Source organism: Neofelis nebulosa, chromosome 6 (assembly GCF_028018385.1).
Source record: "Neofelis nebulosa isolate mNeoNeb1 chromosome 6, mNeoNeb1.pri, whole genome shotgun sequence".
Classification (NCBI taxonomy): Eukaryota; Metazoa; Chordata; class Mammalia; order Carnivora; family Felidae; genus Neofelis; species Neofelis nebulosa.
The window spans coordinates 128,932,589-128,954,954 of NC_080787.1; the positions used below are offsets into that span (position 1 = coordinate 128,932,589).

The 22,366-nt window shown below is 42.4% G+C and overlaps 1 protein-coding gene across 8 annotated transcripts in view; it reads left to right on the forward strand.

The window, feature by feature from the left end:
• Positions 1-22,366, forward strand: part of ECT2L (epithelial cell transforming 2 like) — an 81,536-nt gene that overhangs the window by 53,812 nt on the left and 5,358 nt on the right. For 6 of the 8 annotated variants that reach the window (XM_058735438.1, XM_058735446.1, XM_058735444.1 and 3 more), the window contains 10 exons: positions 301-483; positions 2,524-2,627; positions 3,032-3,157; positions 7,828-7,914; positions 10,525-10,739; positions 12,022-12,169; positions 13,592-13,665; positions 13,765-13,921; positions 15,075-15,140; positions 17,115-17,203. In XM_058735438.1, the coding sequence (XP_058591421.1) occupies positions 301-483; positions 2,524-2,627; positions 3,032-3,157; positions 7,828-7,914; positions 10,525-10,739; positions 12,022-12,169; positions 13,592-13,665; positions 13,765-13,921; positions 15,075-15,140; positions 17,115-17,203 (1,249 nt within the window). Of the gene's footprint in view, positions 1-300; positions 484-2,523; positions 2,628-3,031; positions 3,158-7,827; positions 7,915-10,524; positions 10,740-12,021; positions 12,170-13,591; positions 13,666-13,764; positions 13,922-15,074; positions 15,141-17,114; positions 17,204-17,374; positions 17,601-22,366 lie in introns of those variants that run through there. The other 2 variants (XM_058735445.1, XM_058735443.1) reach the window with 2 other exon arrangements.

Below are 22,366 nucleotides of genomic sequence, written 5' to 3' on the forward strand. Positions count from 1 at the left end.
GCCAGGCCGAGTGGGATTTTCTTGTATGTTCATTTTTAGGATGTAAAGCAAAGTCAGTATATTCTTACCCAGATGGCCACTCTGCTTCCTGATCCACAAATCCAGCGACTACTTAATTTTGTTTTCAAATATAACGTGTCAGCCTTATCCAGCAAAGAATAGATAGGTATTTGAAATTATTCATTGTGTGTTTCTTGAGTTTGTAATTTTACCTTTGAAAGGAGACCATGAGTATTTATCTTAGTCTTCTAAGGAGAAAGATATTAAGCCTGCAATAATAAAAGGAGAAAATACTGTCAGTTCTCAGTGATTGGCTGGGACGACCGTGGGAAAGGGATCCCTTTGGCATCTACTTCAGTGAGTCAAAGCTGCAGATGTGGTCCAGCCTCGCGGACTTTCTGGAAGACACCTTGAAATCAGTAAGGAAACAGTTAAGTCCTCTCTTCAAGGAGTTGCGAAAGAACATCAGTGCCAAGATAATAGGTAAGAACTCTTGCTACTTTTGTTGCAGGTGAGTTATGAGGCTCGTTCTGCTTCGGGAGCAAATACAAGTTTAGGAATGGCTCAAGCAAAAGTTGACCTTTGCACCTGTTCAGTAAAACTTGATTCCCTTTGTCCTTCATATCTCCTTTCGAATGTAAGGAATAGCCAATGAAAGCAAATATGTTCATCTTCAAAATGCTGAAGCTAGTTCATTTTAAATGAAACCATCTTACTAATCCTGTGCCAGGCGGTTGTCAACCTACACAAAACTCACTAAGTGTTTGCTAGGCCAGAGGGCTCTGCCCTTTTCCCCACCACAATCTGCTCTAAAAGGTAAGCTCCTCTTAGACACAGCACCCGTTACTTAAATTGTTCTGGGGTGGTGTTCTATTTATTTTCTATATAAAATACTCAATTTGGTGATGGGCTCCATGGTCCTCCACTGAGCCTACTGGCATCACTGAATTTATTTTCCCATTCACACTCCTTACTCATGACTGATTTATCACAATAGAGTCTTGGAAACAGTTTTCTGTATTGGACCTTCCCCTAAGTCAATCCCTCCTTTAAAATGAGGGGGTTGGGGTGCCTGGGTGGCGCAGTCGGTTAAGCGTCCGACTTCAGCCAGGTCACGATCTCGCGGTCCGTGAGTTCGAGCCCCGCGTCAGGCTCTGGGCTGATGGCTCGGAGCCTGGAGCCTGTTTCCGATTCTGTGTCTCCCTCTCTCTGCCCCTCCCCCGTTCATGCTCTGTCTCTCTCTGTCCCAAAAATAAATAAAAAAAAAAAAGTTGAAAAAAAAATAAATAAATAACATGAGGGGTTTTTTTTGGGTTTGTTTTGTTTATCATCTGGGTAAATGACCGCCCTCCCATCTTTAACTACCTATTCAATTTCTCCCTAACTGTTCCCATCTACCTTAAACACCCCTGAAATCAAGCCAGTAGTTAGTTGTGTCTTACTTCTTCCTTCCCTTCCCTGCCCTGTTTCTTATTGATGTCTTTTGCCACAATAACTGTCTGTACAAGAGCCATAAAACACAGCTATACATGTAGATATTTTATGTCAATATATGTTCTGCATCTCTTTACATCAATGCCTCCAAAACAGGGCAAAACTGGGAGTGCTATTCTTGGTTTCATGTACTATCCACTTGACCACATTTAGTGGATGTTCAGCCAATACTGAAAAATGGTTATGAGGCTATAAATAGGGAGAAATTATTTCTCCTGGTTTTTTCATAGGTATTAAGGACCAAAAAGAAAAGTGAGAAAGTTAGCTTTTTCAAGATAGAAGAATTTTTTTTTTAATGTTTACTTATTTATTTATTTATTTTGAGAGAGAGAGAGAGCACACGCAGCAGAGAGGCAGAAAGAGAGGGAGGGAGGATCCCAAGCAGGCTCCATGCTGTCAGCACAGAACTTGATGTGGGGCTTGATCCCACGAACTGTGAGATCATGACCTGAGCCAAGATCAAGAGTTGGACACTTAATCGACCGAGCCACCCAGGTGTACCAAGAGAGAAGAATTTTTAAATAATATTTGTAAGCAAGAAGAAGTTAAATGGAATAAAATCATTTTCACATAAATGTATGTTGTTCAAAACACTAAAAAACATAAAAGATGTCTGTGTAACTATGTTTGTATGTCATTTCCTGTAGACTTAAAGTATTTATGTACTTGAGTACATAGATAAAGGGGAGTGAGGAGACATTTTGGGTGGGATTGAGAATGTAAAATTTAAACTTACAAGATTTATTTTCACATGTTCCCTCCTTATTGCCCAATTTATATATTCTATTTAATATCAGCCTTACCAGGATAGGTACATTTTCATATGCTGCACATTTGGTTACTCTTGGTCAATTTATATAAGATGATGTCCATGGGGGGTAGATAGCCCCCATGGCATAGTGGAATTTTACTTTTTATTCTTCACATTGTTATCCACTAAAAAGCAATGGTGAGGATTGAATTGTTTTCTGCTTGATCACATCTCTTATGTAAATTAATTACAAGGCAGATGGCCTTATATATTCGCAGGGCAATTCATGTTTGACCACATGAGTGTGGCTAACATTCTGAATAACCAAGAAATTGCACAAGCTCTGGCAGATGGACTGATGGAACTTTCAAAAGATAATTCTGTAAGTGTTTCTTCAAAGAAAGCCAACCTTTTTCTTTTTTTTTTTTTCGAAGAAAGCCAACTTTAAAAACCCAATACTTAAATACATTTTTAGTTTGCATTGATTTTTTTTTTTTAACCATATTATCCCTTTGTATGAACAGTTCCTCTGAGAGATTATATTGGGTTGTAAAACACAGCCACTGAGAGATCCTGGACAATAAGAGAACCAAAATTAACTACAAAGTACCATTTACAGATTCTAGTTGAATAATACTTACTTTGTTTCCTAGACTTAAATTAATTGGGTAGAAAGAAGACAACGCTGCTCTTTTCTGCTGCACTTTGATCGACCTGTATTTCAGATGAATGTTTTAATTGGAATTTCTTTCTTTTTTTCTTCTGGTGGGGGGTTGATTTTTTTAGGACAAACCTCTGGAATTTTTGTCAAATTTTCTGCTGAAGAAAAGTAGTAAAGAAAGCAAGGATTTTGGAGAAGATGTTATTCTGACAAAATGTGACCCAAAAGCAACATTCGATTTATTCATGAAGGTAAGGTTATTGCTGTGCTGTTAGACACACGTGGTTAAGAAATTCATACACAGTAATGATAATTCTACTTGGAAAGCTTTCAACTTGTCATTTTTCCTACGAATTTCCTTTTCATGGATTATTATAAAAAAACGGTGTTTTGTAGTTTCCTAATAAGAGTGAAGCCACTTAATACGGGAAGCTGCACTCCTTGACTAGAGAGACACGGTCTGGGCCCCGGGAACAGAGTCCATCATTTGCATTAAGCAGCTCGCTCAGTGGAGTCCTGAGATTGATTCGAGAGAAAACTTAAGAAAAATTTTTTTTCAACGTTTATTCATTTTTGAGAGACAGAGCAAGAGCAGGACTGGACAGAGAGAGAGGGAGACACAGAATCCGAAGCAGGCTCCAGGCTCTGAGCTGTCCGCACAGAGCTCGACGCGGGGCTCGAACTCACAGACTGCGAGATCATGACCTGAGCTGAAGTTGGACGCTTAATAACCACTCGCTGGGTGAGCCACCCAGACGCCCCAAGAAAATGGTTTCATTTGCAATCCAGGACACTTTTTTTTTTTTTAAATAAAAGTAGGATGTGTTCTTTTCTTAGTTGAAATTCAGATTCATAAAAGGAAAAAAAGGTGGGTTTGAAGCCAGTTCTTCAAGCAAACAAGAATAATTTTGCCAGTACTATGTTCAGAATCCACCCATTCTTGGTTCAGTGAAATAATACGGATTCGGGAAATACGGAAAACTGCATTGTCATTCAGAGAGCTGGTTTCTAAGAAAATATCACTTCAGATGATGTCCATAGAATGTCACGTGATGCCCATAGAAAAATCACCTCTTGCTTCAAGGCTGGGGACACCACCCCAAACACAAACTCACCATGGAGACTGTTAGTGAGAATAGACCTGTGAGTTCTATCAAGCAGGCAAATAACAGGCTATTAACCTGCTATTCTGGAAGCCTCTCTTCACACTTCTTTGTGGACAGCACAGTGGAGGAGAGGCAACCACGGAGGACCTTCTGGCAGCAGCGTCCCCTCTGCCAAGTCCCCAGATTGCTCAGCAAAATGAAAGCCATGCAGTTATGCACACGCACCCCTTGGTTGTTACCAGAGCAGGACCCTTGGTTTAACCTGCCCCCCCCACCCCCACGAAGTGACTTATTTTTCTCAAGCACAAGCTTCCTTTCGAAGAAGAGTCTTAACACATTTTCAGGGACATCTAAGCCTTTTATAGGTCAGAGCCCTGCTTCCCTCATGCCCCATCTCTGAATCTGTCTTTTCAAATGACTCTTGCAGACCACGCATTAGTCAGGTTCTCCAGAGAACCAGAAGTAATAGGAGATATATATACGTACATACGTATATATGTGTGTATTGTGTATACATGTATATATATGTGTATATATATGTATATATGTGTATATATGTATATACATATATAACATTTAATTTAATTTTAATATATATTATGTCTAATATATCTAATATGTATATTTATCTGCACTGTCAGCACAAAGCCCGGTGTGGGGCTTGAGCCCACAAATCGTGAGATTGTGACCTGAGCGGAAACCAATACTTGGATGCTTCACTGACTGAGCCGCCCAGGCACCCCTAAACATCTAATCAGTTTAATAAAATAACACAGAATGTTTGGACTTCAAGTTGCCTCATTGCTGGGAAGCAGGCCTGCTAATGTCACATCACCTGCCAGTAATAGAAGCACAGAATCGGAAGACTCAATGCCTAGAAATTTCCTTGATTTAAAACAAAAATCAAATTAGGAAAAATATATGTTACATTCTTATTTGGTTTTCTGTTGTTTACTACTTAAGAGTTTGTGCACAAACCCCACGAAACAAAGTTGGGGACTTCCAGGAAGAAAAACCACGGCTTAAACATAGGTGTGGAATTAGGATACAATAGAGAAATTGAGTTTCTCCACACATCGGAGTTTATTTTTCAAACTGTAGATATTGGGGTGTCTGGGTAGCTCAGCATCTGGTTTTTTTCTCTCCGTTCAGGTCCTGAGCTCGGGCTCCTGAGTTCAAGCCTTGCATTGGACTCTGTGCTGGGCATGGAGCCTACTTAAAAATCAGCAAATACATAAATAATAAAGAAACTGTAGATATTTGTCCTGAAGAACACACAAACTTAACAGCCATAGGAATGGAAAATAACGGTTTCTGCTGAGATAATTGTTTTAGACCATTCCATAGGGGATTCTGTAAGAGGACTTGCCTGCCAAATCCAGGAGCAGACACACACACACACACACACACACACACACACACACAGAGCTGTGCCTGAAGGTATGACCGGGCAGGGCCTACCCTCCATCCAGATGGCCAAGACTCTGCCCATATATGTATATACAGATAGAGGTATATGCACATGTCTGTCTGTCTGTCTGTCTACTACCATCTGTCCAATCAGAGCCTATCTGTCTCACTGGGCAGTAGTGACTCACTCTAGTGTTTACACTGATACTATACAACCATGGCAACAGGTTACAAGCAGACCCGTGGTTGTTCCTGAGTTCTACCTGTCAGTTTCACAGCTATTTCTGCCCCTAATTCAGGCACTGAGTGTCTTGTGGGAGAAGCATCGGCAATAATCTGGAAAAGGCAAACAAGGCAGGAAAGTTCCTACCATGTCATCAGTGGCCTCCCTTATATGTCATGGAGGGAGCCAAGGCACAGGCCCACCAACCCCAAACAGTAGTTTCCTTGTAAATGTGCCAAGTTTGTTGCCCCCGTCACTTCCTCTGAGTTCATCCCTAAAAAGAAAATAAGGGATGATGTCTTAAATTTAAAAATCGTCTCTAAAACGTAACGAAATTATACGTATCGTATACAGTGAGAAAACTTGTTATTTTTAGATTCAAACAAAATTCACACGCCAAATCAACTTGCTATCCACAAAGAAAAATTGATGCTTAATAAAAGTGGCTGCTGCTGAGCCAGAGGTGAAGCAAAGCCCCAGTGTGAGTGAACAGGTTCTCTATAACCAGAGTGGTCCGGGGGGCCGTGCAGAAGCACTCGTGCGAGCCTGCGCAACGGGATGATGTCCCGGGTGAGGCGGTCTCCCTTATATGTGAGAACCACAGATGATTCTGTCATGTTTCTTAACCTTGGGCCAGTTTGAGTGTCATTCTCATTGCATGTCTGCAGCCATGTCTATCTTTACAACTATTGGTGTCATTGTCATCACTGACAGCTTGAAGTCATCATGTCTCTATTAAATCACCATCACTGCTGTTTATGCTGAAAGAAGAGAGTGTGTTCCATTCATAGAAACTTTGATTTTGCCAAGATTCAAACTAGATTCCTGCCCCCCACCCCACCCCCAGCAGAAGTATAAATACATGGCAGGCTAACAGGGGACATCCACAAATGGGGGAAGCAAAAGAAATGGTGGAAAGACTCTGGGGCGGCTGCGAAGTGCGCAGGCTCAGGTGGGACCTCTGTAAACCGGGGAGAAGCCAGCTGACTGCGGCTGGGGGACCAGGGCTCTTACTTCGGGTAGCCATAAAGAACGGCTGCAGTTACAAAACAAAAATTCCTTTTGCCTGAGTAGAATAAGGCAAAAACAACAACAACAACAAAAAAACAAAAAAACAAAAACAAAAACAAAAACAAAAAACAAACCAAAAACAAAGTCTTGGTTATACATTGATTTTTTTTTTTCCCACTCTCGCCATAGAACTCAAGGGGTTACCATGAGTAGTTTTATCTTTGACTAGGAAAGGCAGCAGTGATGAGCAGCAATCATCCTTACCTCTCACCACAAACCCGGGACCATTGTTCCCTTGCTAGGGAGGACCCTGCGGGCAGCAGGTGGGACTTTTTTTTGTTTTTTGATGTGCTACTTTATATGAAAGCCACAAGGGAACATGAAGAAAGAATAAGCTATATTTAAATGTGGAAACAGGTCTAGAGAGAGCATGTGGATTGTTTCTGACACATTTTTCATTAGAGTAAAAAAAGGGTGGAGTTTACAAAGTGCTGTGCCCTTTTTCTTCTGGCCACTTTATTATTTTTTCTAATGTTTACTGATTTATTTTTGAGAGAGAAGGGAGAGAGTGAGAGCAGGGGAGGGGCAGAGAGAGAATCCCAAGCAGGGTCCCCGCTGTCAGCGCAGGGCCCATCGCAGGCTGGATCCCATGACCCCAGGATCAGGGCCTGAGCCAAAATCAAGAGTCAGACATTTGACCAACTGAGCCACCCAGATGTCCCTTCTGGTAACTTTTAAGATAAGCCGTTTGTCCTCAACTGACAAATGACAGCAGAATTGAGGCAGAGGCCTGGAATTTGTGGGATTCCTCGTGCCTCAGTGAGCAGATAACCCCCCACCAACCCCCCACCTCGCCCCCCCCCCACCCCGCCCCGCCTCAAGGAGCAGGGTCTCTCTCCTGCCTCCCAGGGAGAAGGGGGGCTGCACTGAATTCAGTTTCTCAAGTATAATGTAGTTCCTAGGAAGCTAAAGTTTACTTTTTTTAACATCAAATTTAATTTAAGAGAGTCGTCAACTGTGTCAAGTGCTTAGTTCATTGTGTCTGGGGAGCACCGTGGTTGGGGCTGAAGACAGACAGCTACTGAAAGCCTCCCGTAGGCACAGCACCCACTGGGCATTCAGACATCCCTAGGCCTGCCTCCAAATAATCAAGTCTGCATTTAATCCTCAGGAAAGAAATGTTAGACAAGACAACCCTCAGGATGCAGAATCAAGTCTCAGCAAAAACGATCTAAATTTTGAGACGCTGGTTAAGCTGGTAAGCCAATGATTATATAGTAAGAATTCTCCATTGTTTTGCTCCTGACCCCCCCCCCTCCCCCCAAAAAAAGGCGTCAGCCTTTATTCTGGTTCTTTTTTCTTGACAGGTTCCCTTAGGGGGGAAAAACCTTAAATATAAGTGAGGGAATCCAACAGGTAGATTTTTCTTTTGAATATGTCCTGGTCTGAAAAGAAATTAACCAAGAAATTAACCAATTAACATCTTGGGAGCAAGAGCCATCTCTGTGCTACTCTGATTTTTTTTTTTCTTTCCTTTTCCTTTAAAAAAATTTTTTAAAAAAAAAATTAGAAAGAGAGAGGGAGACACAGAATCCAAAGCAGGCTCCAGGCTCTAAGCTGTCAGCACAGAGCCCAACCCAGGGCTCTGGGCTAGAGCCCATGAACAATGAGATCATGACCTGAGCCCAAGTCCAACATTTAATGACTGAGCCACCCAGACACCCTACTCTGATTTTCTAATATGACAGGAGGACAGCATTTAGAGAAATGGCACACGGACATAAAGCTTCACAGTTTCTAAATGACCCAACTTGTAGTCTGACTTCGAAGGCTGAATATAGCATTCAGGGCCCTGTCTTTCTGTTTCCAAAGGGGAGGGCGTGGAGGAGGTCGAGGCTTGGTCCCATCCTGCCCTAACACACAGCACACACAAGCCGCTTTGCCTTTCTTCATCCCACGTTCGCAAATTCATCCTGTTTTCCTTTTCACAATCCCTTAAGGTAGATGTGAGCGACCACATTTTGTAGATGAGGAACTACGGTTAGAACACTTAAATGACTTCCCTAAAGTCACATGGCCTGCCGAGAAAGAAACTTGAATCCCACAGCCCTGAGCTCAACCGTGGAGTTCCTTCCCAAGCCTGGCCATGCTCTGGGGAATCCACCTGCCACAGTGTTGCCCGTGTGGACCTCATGGCGTGGGTGCTCGCTCACCCTCGGGTACACCCCCCAGAATCACCAGGGAGAAGGGGGTTCACATAGCGCCATGAATATGAGAATATCTCATCTCACTGTTGGTCACAACACCTGACAATGGTTTTAAGACAATAGGTTTGACAACTGAAACCTTAATTTAAAATGATTAATATACACAATGGAATACTACGTGGCAATGAGAAAGAATGAAATATGGCCTTTTGTAGCAACGTGGATGGAACTGGAGAGTGTGATGCTAAGTGAAATAAGCCATACAGAGAAAGACAGATACCATATGGTTTCACTCTTATTGGATCCTGAGAAACTTAACAGAAACCCATGGGGGAGGGGAAAGAAAAAAAAAAGAGGTTAGAGTGGGAGAGAGCCTAAGCATAAGAGACTGTTAAAAACTGAGAACAAACTGAGGGTTGATGGGGGTGGGAGGGAGGGGAGGGTGGGTGAGGGGTATTGAGGAGGGCACCTTTTGGGATGAGCACTGGGTGTTGTATGGAAACCAATTTGACAATAAATTTCATATATTGAAAAAAAATAAAAATAAATAAAAATAAATTTTAAAAAATCAAATGATTAAAAATATTGGAGAATTCCAATATTTTAAAAACATTTGTACACATAAAAGTATAATACGGGCTCCAAGCCAGCTGCCAGGTGGGGCTATAAATGTTTTTTTTTTTTTAACTCATTAGGAATGTCTAAATGGGTATGATATAGATAGATAGATAGATCGATCCTGTGTTTGAAAGATAAAACTTTACAAAAACAGTGTGTTTATAGTATTTCATAGAGTGAGTTTTCTGGTTTTTCTCTTACATTTACTTTATATTTGAATTCTGGTTCATGAAGTTATAGTTGATTTGTTTTGGGCAAAGATCACATGGCATTACACTTCGTATTGTTATATTTCATTTGGGGCGGTGTGGGGCATCCGAGGGCTAAAGGGAGAAGGAGAAATTGCATTCTAAGAGTATTAATAGTTCTAGGCTCAAACACAAGGCCATTGCATTTTTAAAAATTAAATATTTTCATTGTTTTCTATTTTAAGGATACTCATTTTCCAACTTTTGAAAAGTACAGATAGAAGAGAAAGAATTAGTCCCAGCACTGAAAATTAATTTGGAAGCAGATTAGTTGATAGGAGGGTTAGCTCATTTCAGTTCTTCTGTCTGCAGTGTTGTCAATAAAACACTATAAATCAGTCAGTAAACACTGGGGAAAAGGCACAGGAGAGCAATCAAGAGTGGGCAACCCAAAGGCTTCCTCACTGGACTATCATCATCATGAAGGCGAGGCTCTGTGCCCTCCCATCGTTGTGTAGTGACCACCTAGCACATGTCACTGAATACGTATTCAAGTAGACCAGATGGATAGACATCGAGCCTCAGTCTGGCCCCCTCAGGATCCAAGACTGGCCCGATGGGAGGGGCTAGTTGGTGATACCGGATCAAGCCGTGGTCAGCAGGGTCCACCACAGTCCCCTATCAAGGTCCCCTTCAACCTTGTATGCTGTAAACCCCAAAGGGGGAATCTCAGAATGACCGCCCGACTGTTCGTCGGTCATTTCTCTGCCTCCTTCAGCTTTCAGGCTCTTGGAGGCTGTAAACACGGAAAGAGTCATTCTGCTTTCCCTGTGAGTCCTTAATGCCTTTCTACAGGAGAGAAAGCTCCAGATGGACTCGGCTGGAAAGCGAACGGGGGTTGTCAGGGAACTCTTACGGAGTGAAAGAAAATATGTACAGATGCTGGAAATGGTGAGAGAGGTCTACGCAGCACCACTGCAAGCAGCCCTGTCATCAAATAGAGCGATTCTGAGTGCTGCAAATATCCGGATCATTTTCTCCGACGTTTTGCGGATTCTAAGTCTCAACAGGTAAACTCTGTGTAGGCATTTCTTCAAATATTCACTCATCATGCCTTGGGAGGAGCCCACCCTTAATTATTTCAAAAGCTGTACAGAGGCTCTTCTCTGCCCTGCTCAGAGCCCCCGATCATCTCACGAGAGAGGACTCTTGCTGCTGGGCTGCAACCAAGAGTGAGAACTCCTGGGGGCTTATCCCTGCCTCAGTTCGATGCTGTGGTTCAAGGAGTCGAGCTGAGTGCCTGGGGATTTTGTATTCACTATATTGTTCACGCAGAAGGTGATGGGAAGAACCGTCTGTTTTGTTTTGTTTTTGAGATGGGGGGGTGAGGGTAGGGGCAGAGAGAGAGAGAGGGAGAGAGAGAGAGAGAGAGAGAGAGAGAGAGAGAGGGAATCCCAAGCAGGCTCCACACTCAGGGCAGAGCCAGTTGTGGGGCTTGATCTCATGACTATGGGATCATGACTTGAAGCCAAAATCCAGAGTTGCACGCTTAAGCAGCTAAGCCACCCAGGTGCCCCTTTTATTGATTTTATTTTGATTTTTTGAGAGAGAGTGCCTGTCACTGTTCTTAATCAGCAGTGCCCAGGTGAGCAAAGGGAATGAAAACAAAGGATTTCATGGAGTCAGGTCACTAGGATACTGTACTTCGAGAACCCAAGGCTGGGGGGTCAGCTCAATGACAGCAGGTTGTTCCATGTATGCCCCAGTTGACAAAGAAATGTGACCACGTGCACCAGCGGTAAAGACAGACTGAGCTGGTGCCTCTCTGCCAGAGGCAGAGTCACCTCTCTGGGTGATTCAGAAGTGCTTTGCACTCCGTGGCCACCCCCCACTCCTGCAAAAGGAACAGGTTGAACAAGCCTCTCCCTGGTTTCAAGTCCCATCAAGGGTGGAATGAAGGACAACCTTAGGGCCTCAGGGAAACGGGCCGGGTGGGGGGGGTGGGTGGCATTTGAAGTGAGTCAGTCACTCTCCTCTGAGGACTTTAAGAAACTGTGCCGCCCTCCTGGCTGGCCATGTGGGAGGGGTGCTGTCCGGGGCAGGCCTCCGGAGGCCGGCCGGGGCTTCTGGCTCAAGGAAATGAGAAGGAGAGATGAGGCTTCTCCAGAGGCAACCTACGTCCTCACACCCCAGTTCCTCCCCCTTTCCTGGCAGACCTGCCCTGCTCTGTGTCAAGGCAAAACGACTGGACCAAAGCCCTGCCAGCCTGCGCTGATGACAACTAACCTGGTTTTTAAGTTTCCAGGTTATCCCTGGCCACTGTTTCACGGGCATGCTTCTCTCCTATGGCAGGCAGTTTCTAGACCATCTGAGAGACAGACTGCAGGAATGGGGCCCGGCCCACGGCGTGGGGGAAATATTCCTAAAGTTTGGAAGCCAGTTGAACATATATACCAATTTCTTCAACAATTACCCGGTTGTTCTGAAAACTATGGAGAAGGTAATGATTGAGTTACCACCCAGGCACGTGGGAGACCTTCTGAGCTCGAGAGGAAGTTTTGTGTGCGATCCAAAGGACTAGGATTAATAGGGAAGACTTCCTCCCTACTCTTAGCTTCCAGTTTGCTGTGAACTCTTTGGGGATGGCGACTCTGACTTATTTAATTTCGTATCACTAGGGACTAGCATGGTGCTTGATACAGCAGGCCCCAGGAACTGATTGTTGGGCTGAATTAATCATACACGTTTCCAAGCTTTCATCTGTCCCAGATACCCTGTGGTTCGCTTACAGAAAACCGTCGAACAATTAGGTAGAAACAAAACTGAGAGCCCTGATTCTACCCTGCCAACACGTGTGGTCCTGCGTGGCCTTGACAAGCTCAACTCTCTTATGGAGAAAAGGAATTGATAACCCATGTTGCTTGGAATCGGGACACTCAATTTGAAAACTCTCATTGTGAAATAAGGAATTTCTTTGCCTTCCATCCCTTGGAGAGTTCATTACACACAACTCTTCCCACTGCGACCGACGCCATACGTAGTCTGGGCAGGAACATTCAGCTCCTTCTGTGTCACTCGCTGCTCTTGTTGGGGTCTCTTCTGACGGCCGTGAGATCTTTCTTTCCTCCCTCTTCAATTTGTGTGAAAAGCGCAGCAGGAGACGACACCTTGACTTCTGTCAGTGTCGGCTGCATCCACTCCGGCTGTGTCCGCCCATCTGCACTGAGGCCGAGGGGAAGGCTTGGGGGCTGGGAGGCCTCTGGACGATCCCTGACCTCAGACGTCTCCCTTTGTAGCATTCTTCTTGCCCCACTTAGGGAGTTCAAACACTGCTAGACAAGTGAATGATGGGAAAGTTGCGTGAATAAGGCGATTTCATAGGACCAACCATAGGACGGAAATGGGAGCAGAGGGTCACATATGGTCACTAGCACGGGGTGTGCATATAAGCAAGTACTCAGTGAACGTTAGCTGTTAACATTACAACAGTGAATATTTGCCTTCTGGAAATTAGCATTACTGGTGTCTTTTAGGCACGTGTGTGCTGAGAAAAATGAGGTAACTTCCGGAGGGCTCTACTAAGATGAACGAATGCATTTTAAAACATATTTGGCACAGTGGAGCCTCTTTCTAATGCTCCTGTGGAAAACATAGTCAACAGCAGTATTATAGGTGAATAGTTTCTTACTGTGGGGATAACGCTTACTGTCTGACAAGCACTTTATGGAGAGGATTCTTCCTCTCCTCACCACGAGAGTTAGGTACAGTATCCGTGGGAAAACGGAGGCTCAGAGAAGTGAAATAACTTGACAGGGTCACATAGAATTAGGTAGAATTAAATTAAATCTTTAATTTTAATCCAGGCCTACCTGGCTGCAAAGCCATTTTGTCTATACTGACTCAGTTCACTGAATACCTTTAGTGCAGAGAAACGATACCAGCATTCCGAGCTTTCCTGAAGAGGCATGATAAGACCGTTGCTACCAAAATGCTGAGGTGAGTTCTGAGGGGAAGCACGGTGGGGGTGCCCTAAGCACAGGGCACACTTTGACCTTCCAAAAGTGACCAACGTTCCATTTTCTATGCCTCCTACAGCCTCCCGGATCTGCTCTTATACCCATCCAGAAGATTTGAAGAATATATTAATCTTCTGTACGCTCTGAGGCTTCATACTCCTGCAGAACATGTTGACCGTGGGGACTTGACCGCTGCGATTGACCAAGTCAAAAACTATAAACGTTATATAGATCAGGTTGGTTGCTGGTAAGAGTTGGTGTCCTTGAAAAATGTTACAATGCTTTGCGGTACTGACTCAAAGATCCTGAAATAGCTTATCCTGTCGTGGTGTTCTTTACTTCAAAGTCTTTTATCCCTTTCATGTGAAATCATCGGGTTCAGGGATTTGGAGCACTAAGGGCATCTATTCTAAGCCAAGCAACATGAGACACAATGTTTTCAGACATCTGCGTAAGCGCAATAGAACTTTTATTAATATGAAAGTTTGAAGACTCGGATATTTAGATTGATTTTTCTAGATAACTAAAAGGAAAAAAAAAGCAAAATTCTTTGTTTCTGAAGGTACTTCTTACCGTGTTAATTAAATTTTCTGACTCAGTAAGTATCGCAATCATAATCATTCTCGGGGGTGCCTGGGTGGCTCTGTTGGTTAAGCATCTGACTTCGGCTCAAGTCGTGATCTCACAGTTCGTGAGTTCAAGTCCCACTTTGGGCTCTGGGTGGACAGCTGGGAGCCTGGAGCCTGCTTCAGATTCTGTGTCTCCTTCTCTCTCTGCCTCTCCCCCACTTGTGCTCTGTCTCTCAAAAATAAATAAATGTTAAAAAAATTTTTAAATCATAACCATTCTCTGAAAGAATTTGGCATCGTGGAAGACAGTTCTATCGTTCTGAAAATACTGTTGCAATGGGCGTACTGCATGGGCAGCCAGACTGAATGTAACCTGATAACATATTATGCCCTGAAGATACTTTCTGAATACAGTGCTGTCACTTGTGTCTTTGTTTTAAAACACTGGGGATACGATGGGGCGCCTGGCTGACTCAGTCAGTTGAGTGGCCCACTGTTGATTTCAGCTCAGGTCACGATCCCAGGGTCACGGGATTGAGCCCCATATCAGGCGCCGCGCTGAGCATGGAGCCTGCTTAAGGTCCTCTTTCTGTCTCCCTTTGCCCCTCTACCCTGCTTGCATTCTCTCTCTCTCTCTCTCTCTCTCTCTCTCAAATAAAAATAAAAATAAATAAATAATTGGGGACACGAAACTGAGATTCTTATTAAGGGTTATGAACATACGGAGCCCTCTATCAAGTGACATAAAATATTTTAAATCTAGTTTTTCTGTATAAAACTTTCATAATTTTAGCTGGCCTAAAATCACTTTGTTTACTAGATGAAGCAAAACATCGGTATGAGAGATCAGCTGTCAGACATACAGAGAATCGTCAGGGGATGCCCGGTACGTATTCGGATGTGCTCACTACATCTCATGCTCAGGAATGTAACCTCCGGTCATCGGCAAAGGAGACATGCATTTTTCCATTCAGCTAACGTCTGTTGAGGGCCTGCTGTGTGCCATGTGCTGGCGAGCTCTCACATTTCACTTCCTTGCTAGCTGTAAGGGTGCATATGAGAAGAGGCACGAGTGAACTTGACCCCATCCCATAGTTTGTCTTCAGTCTTAGCTCTCTGATTGGTACTTCTGTGCACATGACCTCCTTTGGGGAAAGGGGCCATATCTTTTCTGATGTCATATCTCCCTGCACATAGAGCCTGGTGCAGGATTCTGCGCACTGAGGATATCTAAAAAATCTCAGGAGTCATCTGTTAGATGCTGCCTATATAGAATATCATCTGGTCCCACTCTACCTTCTCTCTTACTGCCTTGCCTACCACTTTATGATCAAAGAAATCTACTCATAGTTCTTCAATAATGTTAATCTTTCCTCACACATTTGTGCTTTGCTCGTGCTTTGCCTTCTCTGAAATTGCCTTCCTTTCCCACTCCACTGGATAAACTCTTTATCCTTTAAAAGTCCAGTTCAGGGGCGCCTGGGTGACTCAGTCGGTAAGTGTCTGACTTCCACTCAGGTGGTGATCTCGCAGTTTGTGAGTTCAAGCCCTGCGTCGGGCTATGCTAACAGCTCAGAGCCTGAAGCCTGCTTTGGATTCTGTGTCTCCCTGTCTCTCTGCTCCTCCCCCACTCACACTCTGTCTCTCTTTCAAAAATAAATAAACGTTTAAAAAAAAAAAAATCCGGTTCAGGGGCACCTGGGTGGCTCAGTCAGTTAAGCATCAGACTCTTGGTTTTGGCTCAGGTCATGATCTTGTGGTTTGTGAGTTCAAGCCCCTCATCGGGCTTCGTGCTGACAGTGCAGAGCCTGCTTGGGATTCTCTCTCTCCTCTCTTTGCTCCTCCCCCGCTCGCTCTGTCTCTCAAAAATAAACTTAAAAAAAAATCAAGTTCAATCATCATCTTCCTTGTGAAGTTTCCCCAACATCTCCAGCTGTGAGTTCCCCCTTCCTGGGTTTTCCGCAGCACCTTGAACATCTCTCTCACACTTTTTTGTAACCCTTAATTCATAAGACTGGGAGCTCCATCAGGTATGAGCTATGATTTACTTGTCTTCTAGTAGGAGTTCACCATATGAATTATGTTGAATTAAAGTATCAATTGATTGGAAATGTTATTTATTTATTTATTTATTTATTTATTTATTTATTTATTTACTTAGGCCAAAGTAGGGAAACAAGATGGAGCTGTTTTGTTAGAATTTAGATCTGGACATTTTGGTAGGGAGAGTGAAGTTGACTGGATTACAAAAAGTCCCAAATCTTGGCACTCACAGAGTCTGAACTTTATCTCTGGATCGCTGTGCATTACAAGTGATCATCTCCATAGCTAGATCAGTACAAGGGCCTAATTTCTTAATTTGTAACAATCCATTCATTACCCTTTCTTGATAGATCCCTTCTTTCCTGCTTCCAACCCTCCTCTTCCTCCTCCTTCTTCTTTTAATACTAGGAAAGCATTTAAAGAATTTATAAATAAAACAGTAATTTCAGTAGCTTTAAAAATTAGACAACAGGGGCACCTGGGTGGCTCAGTCCGAAGAACATATGACTCTTGATCTCGGGGTCGTGAGTTCAAGCCCCATGTTGGGTGCAGAGATTACTTAAGACTTGAAGAAACAAATGAATTAAAAAAATTAAAAATTGAAAATTAGATAACACCCTCAAAATATAGTTTTCATGGTCAATTCTGTGGTCTTTCTAACGAAAGCCTGTTTTGTTAATAGTAAAAACACTCACTTTTTCATAATTAAACTGAGTTCTACTCAACAGTGTGCAGGATATCAAATGGTTCTGCAGTAGTGGGACTTCTATTTTCTACAAATTTATGAATGTGCCTAATTTTGTTTTTTATTTCACAGACTCTATCAGAGGAAAACAGATATCTGATTAGGGTCCAAGATGTAGCCCAGCTTCACTGCTGTGATGAGGCAGTAAGTTTCTCCTTAAGGTAAGCATTGAACTATCCTAAGGCTGTGACTGTGACTTGCTCATCTTGTATCTGGGATTGAGTACAATGTCTGACATAAGTTTACAACAAATCTTTGTGCTGTACTGAAAACTTACACACACATTCCTCCGAGATGATGTAAGGTGCTTTACTCACTTACTCACATTCCAGGCAGCTACTGGATAGAATGGGAGAAAATACATGGTCTCTGCCAGAACCACAAACTGCATAGAAGCAGGAATTCTGAAGGTGGGTCACTTCCCCGCTGAAAGGAGATCCAAGTGATGGGTATCACACCAGTGATTTGCTCAACTATAAGAAAGAGAAGGCCAGTTAATTATCCTCAGATAGTTATTGAGGTTAGTATTAAAAAGGTCTCACCAAGGAACCACCATTGTATTGAGGGCCCACTGTATCTGTTCTGCACCTCACAGTAGTGTAAGAACAGAAGATGGGAGGGTGCTAATTTCCATAAGCTAGCACCCCCTTTCCTCCTTTAGAACAAGGATGGGGGGCCTCTGGGTGGCTCAGTCCGTTAAGCTTCCGACTCTTGATTTCGGCTCAGGTCACGATCTCGCGGTTCATGGGTTTGAGTCCTGCAGTGGGTTCCAGGCTAGCAGTACAGAGCCTGCTTGGGCTTCTCTTTCTCTTCCTCTCTCTCTGCCCCTCCCCCCCCACTCTCCCTCTTTCTCTCAAAATAAATAAATAAAGACTTGAGGAAAAAAAAGAACAAGGATGGGCAAACTTTATCAGTAAAGGGTCAGATAGTAAATATCCCGTGGCAACTACTAACTTCACCGTTGCAGCACAGAAGCAGCAACAAAATGATCCAATACATAAATCGTACAGTCTTCATAGACAATACAGCACATAAATGAACCAGTGTGGCTGTGTGACAATAAAACTTTATTTATAAAACAAGTGGGGTCATAATTTACTGATCCCTGCTTTGGAAAATTATTTGTACAACTATGTTCTTAGTATTAATGGCAAAGATGAGAAATCAACAGACAGCAACCAAACTGGAGAGACATCAACTCCCTTAATTTGTCCGATTTCAACAAAAGAAGGAAAAATGGATTTGCCTGTCATTTCAATGAATATTTCAGTGAATGTTTCCCAAAGGCATAGGTCAGTGTGTGTGGGGGGTGGGGAGGTGGTGGTTGGAAGAAACCCAATCCTCTCACCTCTATTCCTACCTGGAATGATTCTAAATGAAAATCAAATTACACAATTGTGTCACTTTTGTCATGGTCACAGTGTTTTTGTTTCATTTTGTTGATTTTGTTTGGTAACGTTAGAAGTGAGCTGCAGTGATAGAAGGAAACTAGCTAGCAAACCAGCAATTTTGAACATATTGGTGTAGTGGGAGACATGCTCGGGATTATTCCAGTTTTTTATTATTAGAATTTATTTTACCTTCATGTACTCATGAAGGTAACACTCTCTCTTTATGTAAGTCTGAGTTTCTGACCTACATAATTTACCTTTTCTCTAAAGACCTTCTTTTAATGTTTCTTGCTAGGAAGGTCTACTGGCAATAAATTTCCTCAATTTTTGTTTGTCTGGTAAACTTTCACTTTTGAAGGATAATTTCGCTGGCTACAGAATTCTGGGTTGCTGGTTTTTTTTTTTTTTTTTTTTCTTTAAATGCTTATTCCACTGTACTCTCTTCTTGCTTGCATGCTTTCTGAAGAGACATCCAATGTCATTGTTGTTCCTCTTTGGTAAGGTGGTTTTTTTGTTTTGTTTTTGTTCTCTGGGTTCTTTCAAGATTTTCTCCTTGTCTTTGATTTTCTGGAGTTTGAATGTAATATGCCTGTGTAGATTTTTTTGGTATTTACCCTGCGTGGTATTCTATAAGCTTCCTGGATCTGTGGCTTGGTGTCTGTCAATAATTTTGTAAAATTCACAGCCATCATCACTTCACATACTTCTTCTGTTCCTTTCTCTTTATTCTCCATCGTCTTTTCCCATTAGATATATGTACATCTTTTGTAATTGTCCCACATTTCTTGGAGAGTCTATTCCTTTTTCAGTCTTTTTTCTCTTTGCTTCTAAGTTTGGTAAGTTTCTATTGATGTACCTTCAGGCTCATTGATTCTTTCCTCAGCTATGTTCCATCTGCTAAAGAGCCCATCAAAGGCATTATTCATTTCCATTTCAGTGTTTTCAATTTCTGCAATTTTATTTTGGGGGGTTTCCATTTTTTTGTTCATATTACTCATCTGTTCTTTTGTTGCATGTTGTCCACTTTTTTTTCATTAGAGTCCTTACTTTATCATAAATATTTAAAATTTCTGTCTAATAATTCCAACATCATCCCTGCCATGTGAGTCTGGTTCTAAAACTTGCTTTATCAAACTATTTTCTCTCCTCTTAGCAAGATTTGTAATTTTTTGTTGAAAGCTAGATATATTGGGTGAAAGGAAATGAGGTAAATAGGTCTCTGGTGTGAGGTGTTATGTTTATCTGGCTAGAGGTTAGCCTGTGCTTACTGTTTGTTGTAGCTGTGGTGTCAGAAGCTACAGTTAATTCTGGTGTTCTTGTTTTTGTCTCCCCTTTTGTCACTGAGTTTCCTTAGAGATCTCTTAAATAAGGTCTGAACCTTCTAGTTCTTTTTAGCTATAATCCCTGTCTTTATGAGTCCTATGGATGTGGTAGTCAAATGGAAGGAAGGGGAGGGGAGGGGAGGGGAGGGGAGGGGAGGGGAGGGGAGGGGAAGGGAGGGGAAGAGTTCTATAGTCTTCTGATGAGGTCTTCGTTTTTTTAGTGAGCCGTGCCCCTAGGCTAGGACCTTCAGAAGTGCTTCCCAGTCTTGTTTTCTGTTTTGTTTTGTTTTGGTGCCCCTCTACTGACACAGGAAACTGAGAAAGGAGCTGGAGGTACAAGTTTCCCTCCCCCATGTTGGTTCGATTCTGATAAAAATAGTTTCCCTTGAAGGCAGTCCTTTGTTAAGGAGAAGAGAACTCTTTGGGCATGTTTCAAAAAAGTTACTTTTCCCTTCCCCATCTGGAAGAATGAAAAGATTTTTCTCCCGATTTTACAGTGAGAACCTGGCGGGGCTCCTGGAAGTACAATTCCTGCAACTTTCAAATTCATGCAAGTGGGGACAGAATGTTCCCCTAAGGCTAGGCTTCCAGGAGTTCCTAATCTCTTAAACTAGTTCACACTGTCTCTAGCAGTTAGTCAATTATCTTTTAAATATTCTTTCCTGATGCTGCTCCCTCAGGGAGTTTCTGTTTCCAGTAAGCAGGGATTCCCTTATCAGTGTCTCCCCAGCTTTTGGGTGGCTCGTTTACCTTATGGCCTCAATTCTTTGATGGATCTAAGAAGAGTTGCTGATTCTGAGGTTTTTAGCTTCTTTTTTGTTGTGAGGGTGAAGTTAGGACTTCCAAGCTTTTTGACATGTCCAACCAGAAACCAGATGTCTCAGTGTTTAGAATTTAGGCTTGTCTTCAGTATTTGGACAACAGAGAGTACATTTTGAGGATAATGAGAGTATACCAAATTATTTTATACTCTAATTATGAGGTACATGTATATTTAAATAGGCACTATCTCAGTGATTTGCCAAGCAACAAATGTACATATAATTTTACATCAACAGCTGAAATTAAATACAAGATAGTTTCATATTCCAGAAGATATTACAGAATATTTAGCCTGAAACTTTACTATCATTTTGGAAAGTCACATGAAACCCAAGAAATCCCATTCCTATGACTTCCATCAGGGATTTCTAATCAGAGGAAACTGCTAATATTTATACTGACTCACATGAGCATAAGCTTTTATAATGTACTATATTTTATTAATGCTATCTATCTACCTATCTATCTATCATCTATCCACCATCAATCTATCTCTACACTCAACACAGGGCTTGAACTAATGACCCCAAGATCAAGAGTCGCACACTCCTCTGACTGAGCCAGGCAGGCACCCCTATAATTTATCATATACTTTAAATTTTCTCATTTGATATACTCATTACAATCACTTGGTGAAGCAAGTAGGACTGGAACCATGTTATGGGTGGGAATCTGGATTTAACTTGTTTGAGGCTGCAGAATAAGTGCTGGTCTGAAACTCAAAACCAGGTCTCAGTGCTCCTACTGATTAGACCAGCAGGTGGAAAGATGAATTAACCTTCCTCGTAATAAACTCACCATCTGAGCAGCAGGTATGAAACAACGAATAAACAAGAGCTGTGACACAGAAAAGTAAATATTTGCACCATAAGTGAAAAAATTTCCTCAGGGGGTAGAGATGAAATCATAGAGTCATTTTCGAGTTAGGAAATTTGGGGTTATTATTTGTACCTCCGTGGCTATCGCCCACAGAGTTTTGGGATATGTTAAGCTTTTATAATACATTATGGAATTTGGAACTTTTATAATATAGTTTTTTCCAGTAAACGCCAATTTTCATTTATGTGACTTTAAGCCTGCTGGTTTTTAAATAGACTTTTTTTTTTTTTTCTTTCCTTCCCTCTTTCCTGCCTTGATGCAAAGGTGCCCAAAGGTGGAGCCTTCTAGGACTGGTGAATAGTGGCATGGCCTTGAATCACTAAATGGAGCCATCCACTTCTCAGACCAAGCCCTCTTGGGACTTGGAAAAACCCTATTACACTGCCAATATAGATTGTAAACTTTCCTTTTAGCCTTACCCCAAAAGGCCTACAGTCATTTACCAGGGCCACTGTGTTTTGGGGACTTCCCAGGGATACGGGACTCTGAACTGATTCTTATTCTGGAAACTCAAAAAGCCACACAACCCTCAAGTCAGAGTGTGGATGTATGGGAGCGACAGTTTTGGCTCAGGTCAGCTCACAGAACCGATGGCTCAGTTGTCTGTTCGTGCCCGAGGTTGTATTCTGAAAATTCCTTTGAAGGTTTTATGTATTTATAGTAGTTGGGTAGTTGGTAGTTTTGGCCGTCTAATACAATAAACAACAAAACACTTCTAGGATGATGTTAGGAATTTAAACTAGAACAGAGCTGTTACATTTTTGCTGAGTCATTTGACCTACTTCTGAGTAAGAAAAGAAATTCTATCCAAGTTTAGAGGAAAAACCCTACCCCTTAGGGTTGGTTCTTTTCAGTATGAGCAGAAGTGGCTTTCTGAAACCCTACTGGGATCCATAGTTTCCACTTTAGC